The sequence below is a fragment of the Pseudorasbora parva genome, unplaced genomic scaffold (genome assembly GCF_024679245.1).
Source record: "Pseudorasbora parva isolate DD20220531a unplaced genomic scaffold, ASM2467924v1 scaffold_105, whole genome shotgun sequence".
Classification (NCBI taxonomy): Eukaryota; Metazoa; Chordata; class Actinopteri; order Cypriniformes; family Gobionidae; genus Pseudorasbora; species Pseudorasbora parva.
The window spans coordinates 7,501-15,000 of NW_027125080.1; the positions used below are offsets into that span (position 1 = coordinate 7,501).

At 44.2% G+C, this 7,500-nt stretch overlaps 1 protein-coding gene across 1 annotated transcript in view; it reads left to right on the top strand.

The window, feature by feature from the left end:
• Positions 1 to 7,500, top strand: part of sidt2 (SID1 transmembrane family, member 2) — a gene marked incomplete at its 5' end in the record, with an annotated part of 24,821 nt that overhangs the window by 7,496 nt on the left and 9,825 nt on the right. Inside the window, 3 exon segments of the mRNA XM_067437296.1 lie at positions 2,758 to 2,831; positions 2,929 to 2,995; positions 3,136 to 3,209. Coding sequence (XP_067293397.1) covers positions 2,758 to 2,831; positions 2,929 to 2,995; positions 3,136 to 3,209 — 215 coding nt within the window.

Genomic DNA, 7,500 nt, shown 5'->3' on the forward strand with positions numbered 1-7,500 from the left:
GGACTAAAGATGTGCTCATCTCACACCTGATGCCGCGATCAGAGACCGCGACCTGCGTGCTGGACTAAAGATGTGCTCATCTCACACCTGATGCCGCGAACAGAGACCGCGACCTGCGTGCTGGACTAAAGATGTGCTCATCTCACACCTGATGCCGCGAACAGAGACCGCGACCTGCGTGCTGGTCTAAAGATGTGCTCATCTCACACCTGATGCCGCGAACAGAGACCGCGACCTGCGTGCTGGACTAAAGATGTGCTCATCTCACACCTGATGCCGCGAACAGAGACCGCGACCTGCGTGCTGGACTAAAGATGTGCTCATCTCACACCTGATGCCGCGATCAGAGACCGCGACCTGCGTGCTGGACTAAAGATGTGCTCATCTCACACCTGATGCCGCGATCAGAGACCGCGACCTGCGTGCTGGACTAAAGATGTGCTCATCTCACACCTGATGCCGCGATCAGAGACCGCGACCTGCGTGCTGGACTAAAGATGTGCTCATCTCACACCTGATGCCGCGATCAGAGACCGCGACCTGCGTGCTGGACTAAAGATGTGCTCATCTCACACCTGATGCCGCGAACAGAGACCGCGACCTGCGTGCTGGACTAAAGATGTGCTCATCTCACACCTGATGCCGCGATCAGAGACCGCGACCTGCGTGCTGGACTACAGAGGTGCTCATCTCACACCTGATGCCGCGATCAGAGACCGCGACCTGCGTGCTGGACTAAAGATGTGCTCATCTCACACCTGATGCCGCGAACAGAGACCGCGACCTGCGTGCTGGACTAAAGATGTGCTCATCTCACACCTGATGCCGCGATCAGAGACCGCGACCTGCGTGCTGGACTAAAGATGTGCTCATCTCACACCTGATGCCGCGAACAGAGACCGCGACCTGCGTGCTGGACTAAAGATGTGCTCATCTCACACCTGATGCCGCGATCAGAGACCGCGACCTGCGTGCTGGACTAAAGATGTGCTCATCTCACACCTGATGACGCATCTATGGGTTGGAACTTGAAAACAATACTTTGTTTATGTTTCTCTGGATGGACACACACGCTGGGTCCTCAGTGATACACTAACACCAGCGATTATAAAAGAGAAGCGTGGGCAAGCGGTCTCTCTTTATAAACTTTAATGCATGCGAGTGCTGCCTTAGGTTGGAATATGGACAGTCATTTCACCATCATCACCGGCGTGTAGTGCCAGAAGAGGCGAACGGGAACATCTGTCTCTGTGCACTCGTCCGGAAGCGTGCAGTCTCACAGCGCTAATACTGAGTTCTCTTTCAAGTCTTGCGTTTGATCGGACACACTCACACAAAAAGTAGCCCATGTCAACATGTCCATCTTGATGAGTCTCTAGTAATATTGTCATCTACTTTTTTGGCCTTCAGAACATCTTAAAATGCACATATGGAGATCCTACAAATATACATTTTCTCAGGGGAGCATGCCCCCGAACCCCCCTAAATAACTCACATTAGGAATATCAGTGATTATAAAAGAGTGTCTTTTTATGATTCAGGGATGTAGGCCCTACGGTGACACAGAATAAGCCATTAATATTTGATTTGTATATAATAATAAACAACCGATATCCTGATATAGAAATGAAACCTAAAGTGTTACTTAGGCTAGGTTAGGGGGGCCATCATTAGTAAGTTACGCCACTGGCTTTACTGGAGTATTATTCTTTCTGTAATCTTCTGACTTTAACTTCACTCCATCTGAAAGACAAATATCGTCCTCTTTACTCCACTACATTTCTATCAAGGTCCTCGAAGTGGAAAGTCGTTTCTGTCGCCGCTCTGAAAGTCAGTGATGATTTTTTTCTTCTTTAAAAGGTGTTTTGTTGTTGTCGTTTCAGACAGTCTATCAGGAATCACTCTTATAGGGTCATATACATTTGCCCAACTTTTTTTGAACACTGATCAGTTCATAGCAGAATGGAAGACGACGGTTCCTCGGCACAGTGTGTGCACTCATAGCCAAACTTTAAAAGCATGTTTCAGTTTAAAAAAAAATCAAGACTAGTTTAGTTGGCATACACTTGGTGCATGTCTTATAAAATATTAAAAATATAAACATCTGGGAGAAAGAGAAGAGTAAAGTGTGAGAATATCAGATGTGTATCAGTGTATTGGATCCGTGCATTCGGCCTTAAAGTGACAGCAGCTTTGTAACTTTTCTACAAGTATTTAAATGAGTTTAAGTTAGTCGTCTGCTAGTGTGTCAGATGGAGCGTCACTGACTGGCTTAAACCATGATGGCATAATGTGCATTTATACAACTATAATACAATAATGCGGCGACATAAAGAAGGACATTTACTTTTGATACTGAAGTACTTTAGAAAACAAATACTTCTGTACTTTTACTCCAGTAAAAATCTGTCTTAGCAACTTTCACTTGAAGCGGAGTAATATTTGACCAGCAGTGCTGTTACTCCAGTAAAGAAGTTGTGTACTTTGTCCACCTCTTGTGTGGGCATGTTTTTGTGACATATGAGGACACAAATGTGTATAATGCCATGGGTATGACACAGGTATTACAGGAGAGGGTGAAATATGAGGACATTACCCATGGCCCCACTTTACAAAAGGCTTATAAATCACACAGGAGGAGTTTTTATGAGAAAGTAAAAATGCAGAATGTGTGTGTGTGTGTGTGTGTGTGTGTGTGTGTGTGTGTGTGTGTGTGTGTGTGTGTTCATTTGCTGACTGGCTGTCTCTCCTTCACAGAAGTTCCTGTGCGTCTCTGATCTCGCTCGTAAAGACAAACGCATCCTCAGCAAGAAGTACCAGATCTACTTCTGGTGAGTCTCACACACTCTCTCAAACAGGACGAGTGTGTGTGTGTGTGTATGTGTGTTAAATACACGCTAACTGCAGTGGTGTGTGTTCTCTCCGTAGGAACATTGCTACCATCGCAGTGTTTTACGCTCTTCCTGTTATTCAGCTGGTCATCACCTATCAGACGGTATGACTCTATGTCCATGTCTCATGGTGTGTGTGTGTGTGTGTGTGTGTGTGTGTGTGTGTGTGTGTGTGTGTGTGTGTGTATGTTCAGTCTTGATATGCCTTGATGATAATGACTATATTTTATTAAATTTATTACAGGTTGTAAACGTCACAGGAAACCAAGACATCTGCTATTACAACTTCCTCTGTGCACACCCTCTCGGAGCTCTAAGGTGTGTGAGTGTTTGTGCCTGAGTATGAGTGTGTGAGCCTGGCGTGAGCGCATGACGGCGTGAGCATGCGAGTATCAGAGTGTGTGAGTATGAGTGTGTGAGTATGAGTGTGAGCGTGCGAGTGTGAGCGTGCGAGTATCAGTGTGAGCGTGCGAGTATCAGTGTGAGCGTGCGAGTATCAGTGTGAGCGTGCGAGTATCAGTGTGAGCGTGCGAGTATCAGTGTGACCGTGCGAGTATCAGTGTGAGCGTGCGAGTGTGAGTGTGAGCGTTTGAGTATGAGTATGAGAGTGAGCGTGCGAGTATGAGTGTGAATGTGAGTGTGTGTGTATCAGTGTATGAGTGTGTGTATCAGTGTATGAGTGTGTGTGAGTATGAGTGTGTGTGAGTATGAGTGTGTGTGAGTATGAGTGTGTGTGTGTGTGAGTGTGTGTGTGTGTGAGTATGAGTGTGTGTGAGTATGAGTGTGTGTGAGTATGAGTGTGTGTGAGTATGAGTGTGTGTGAGTATGAGTGTGTGTGAGTATGAGTGTGTGTGAGTATGAGTGTGTGTGAGTATGAGTGTGTGAGAGAATGAGTGTGTGAGAGAATGAGTGTGTGTGAGTATGAGTGTGTGTGAGTATGAGTGTGTGAGTATGAGTGTGTGAGTATGAGTGTGTGAGTATGAGTGTGTGACTATGAGTGTGTGAGTATGAGTGTGAATATGCGTGTGCGAGTATCAGAGTGTGTGTATCAGTGTATGAGTGTGTGAGTGTATATGAGTGTGTGTGAGTTTGAGTGTGTGAGTGTGTGTATGAGTGTGAGTGTGTGTATCAGTGTGTGAGTATGAGTATGAGTGTGTGAGTATGAGTGTGTGAGTATGAGTGTGTGAGTATGAGTGTGTGAGTATGAGTGTGTGAGTATGAGTGTGTGAGTATGAGTGTGTGAGTATGAGTGTGTGAGTATGAGTGTGTGAGTATGAGTGTGTGAGTTTGATTGTGTGTGTATGAGTATGAGTGTGTGTATCAGTGTGTGAGTATGAGTGTGTGTATCAGTGTGTGAGTATGAGTGTGTGTGAGTATCAGTGTGTGTGAGTATGAGTGTGTGTGAGTATGAGTGTGTGTGAGTATGAGTGTGTGTGAGTATGAGTATGAGTGTGTGTATCATTGTGTGTGAGTATGAGTGTGTGTGAGTATGAGTGTGTGTGAGTATGAGTGTGTGTGAGTATGAGTGTGTGTGAGTATGAGTGTGTGTGAGTATGAGTATGAGTGTGTGTATCATTGTGTGAGTATGAGTGTATGAGTATGAGTGTGTGTGAGTATGAGTGTGTGTGAGTATGAGTGTGTGTGAGTATGAGTGTGTGTGAGTATGAGTGTGTGTGAGTATCAGTGTGTGAGTATGAGTGTGTGAGTATCAGTGTGTGAGTATGAGTGTGTGAGTATGAGTGTGTGAGTATGAGTATGAGTGTGTGAGTATGAGTATGAGTGTGTGAGTATGAGTATGAGTGTGTGAGTATGAGTATGAGTGTGTGAGTATGAGTGTGTGAGTATGAGTGTGTGAGTATGAGTGTGTGAGTATGAGTGTGTGAGTATGAGTGTGTGAGTATGAGTGTGTGAGTATGAGTGTGTGAGTATGAGTGTGTGAGTATGAGTGTGTGAGTATGAGTGTGTGAGTATGAGTGTGTGAGTATGAGTGTGTGAGTTTGATTGTGTGTGTATGAGTATGAGTGTGTGTATCAGTGTGTGAGTATGAGTGTGTGTGAGTATGAGTGTGTGTGAGTATGAGTGTGTGTGAGTATGAGTGTGTGTGAGTATGAGTGTGTGTGAGTATGAGTGTGTGTGAGTATGAGTGTGTGTGAGTATGAGTGTGTGTGAGTATGAGTGTGTGTGAGTATGAGTGTGTGTGAGTATGAGTGTGTGTGAGTATGAGTGTGTGTGAGTATGAGTGTGTGTGAGTATCAGTGTGTGTGAGTATCAGTGTGTGTGAGTATGAGTGTGTGTGAGTATCAGTGTGTGAGTATGAGTATGAGTGTGTGTATCATTGTGTGAGTATGAGTGTATGAGTATGAGTGTGTGTGAGTATGAGTGTATGAGTATCAGTGTGTGTGAGTATGAGTGTGTGTGAGTATCAGTGTGTGAGTATGAGTATGAGTGTGTGTATCATTGTGTGAGTATGAGTGTATGAGTATGAGTGTGTGTGAGTATGAGTGTATGAGTATGAGTGTGTGAGAGTATGAGTGTGTGTGAGTATGAGTGTGTGAGTATGAGTATGAGTGTGTGAGAGTATGAGTGTGTGTGAGTATGAGTGTGTGTGAGTATGAGTGTGTGAGTATGAGTGTGTGAGTATGAGTGTGTGAGTATGAGTGTGTGTGAGTATGAGTATGAGTGTGTGTATCAGTGTGTGAGTATGAGTGTATGAGTATGAGTGTGTGAGTATGAGTGTGTATGAGTATGAGTGTGTGTGAGTATCAGTGTGTGAGTATGAGTATGAGTGTGTGTATCAGTGTGTGAGTGTGTGAGTATGAGTGTATGAGTATGAGTGTGTATGAGTATGAGTGTGTGTGAGTATCAGTGTGTGAGTATGAGTGTGTGTATCAGTGTGTGAGTGTGTGTATGAGTGTGTGAGTATGAGTGTGTGTGAGTATCAGTGTGTGAGTATGAGTATGAGTGTGTGTATCAGTGTGTGAGTATGAGTGTGTGAGTATGAGTATGAGTGTGTGAGTATGAGTATGAGTGTGTGAGTATGAGTATGAGTGTGTGAGTATGAGTGTGTGAGTATGAGTGTGTGAGTATGAGTGTGTGAGTATGAGTGTGTGAGTATGAGTGTGTGAGTATGAGTGTGTGAGTATGAGTGTGTGAGTATGAGTGTGTGAGTATGAGTGTGTGAGTATGAGTGTGTGAGTATGAGTGTGTGAGTTTGATTGTGTGTGTATGAGTATGAGTGTGTGTATCAGTGTGTGAGTATGAGTGTGTGTGAGTATGAGTGTGTGTGAGTATGAGTGTGTGTGAGTATGAGTGTGTGTGAGTATGAGTGTGTGTGAGTATGAGTGTGTGTGAGTATGAGTGTGTGTGAGTATGAGTGTGTGTGAGTATGAGTGTGTGTGAGTATGAGTGTGTGTGAGTATGAGTGTGTGTGAGTATGAGTGTGTGTGAGTATGAGTGTGTGTGAGTATCAGTGTGTGTGAGTATCAGTGTGTGTGAGTATGAGTGTGTGTGAGTATCAGTGTGTGAGTATGAGTATGAGTGTGTGTATCATTGTGTGAGTATGAGTGTATGAGTATGAGTGTGTGTGAGTATGAGTGTATGAGTATCAGTGTGTGTGAGTATGAGTGTGTGTGAGTATCAGTGTGTGAGTATGAGTATGAGTGTGTGTATCATTGTGTGAGTATGAGTGTATGAGTATGAGTGTGTGTGAGTATGAGTGTATGAGTATGAGTGTGTGAGAGTATGAGTGTGTGTGAGTATGAGTGTGTGAGTATGAGTATGAGTGTGTGAGAGTATGAGTGTGTGTGAGTATGAGTGTGTGAGTATGAGTGTGTGAGTATGAGTGTGTGAGTATGAGTGTGTGTGAGTATGAGTATGAGTGTGTGTATCAGTGTGTGAGTATGAGTGTATGAGTATGAGTGTGTGAGTATGAGTGTGTATGAGTATGAGTGTGTGTGAGTATCAGTGTGTGAGTATGAGTATGAGTGTGTGTATCAGTGTGTGAGTGTGTGAGTATGAGTGTATGAGTATGAGTGTGTATGAGTATGAGTGTGTGTGAGTATCAGTGTGTGAGTATGAGTGTGTGTATCAGTGTGTGAGTGTGTGTATGAGTGTGTGAGTATGAGTGTGTGTGAGTATCAGTGTGTGAGTATGAGTATGAGTGTGTGTATCAGTGTGTGAGTATGAGTGTGTGAGTATGAGTGTATGAGTATGAGTGTGTGAGTATGAGTATGAGTGTGTGTGAGTAGTATGAGTATGAGTGTGTGTATCAGTGTGTGAGTATGAGTATGAGTGTGTGTGAGTATCAGTGTGTGAGTATGAGTATGAGTGTGTGTGAGTATGAGTATGAGTGTGTGTATCAGTGTGTGAGTATGAGTGTGTATGAGTATGAGTGTGTGTGAGTATGAGTGTGTGTGAGTATGAGTGTGTGAGTATGAGTATGAGTGTGTGTGAGTATGGGTGTGTGTGAGTATCAGTGTGTGAGTATGAGTATGAGTGTGTGTATCAGTGTGTGAGTATGAGTATGAGTGTGTGTGAGTATCAGTGTGTGAGTATGAGTGTGTGTGAGTATGAGTGTGTGTGAGTATGAGTATGAGTATGAGTGTGTGTA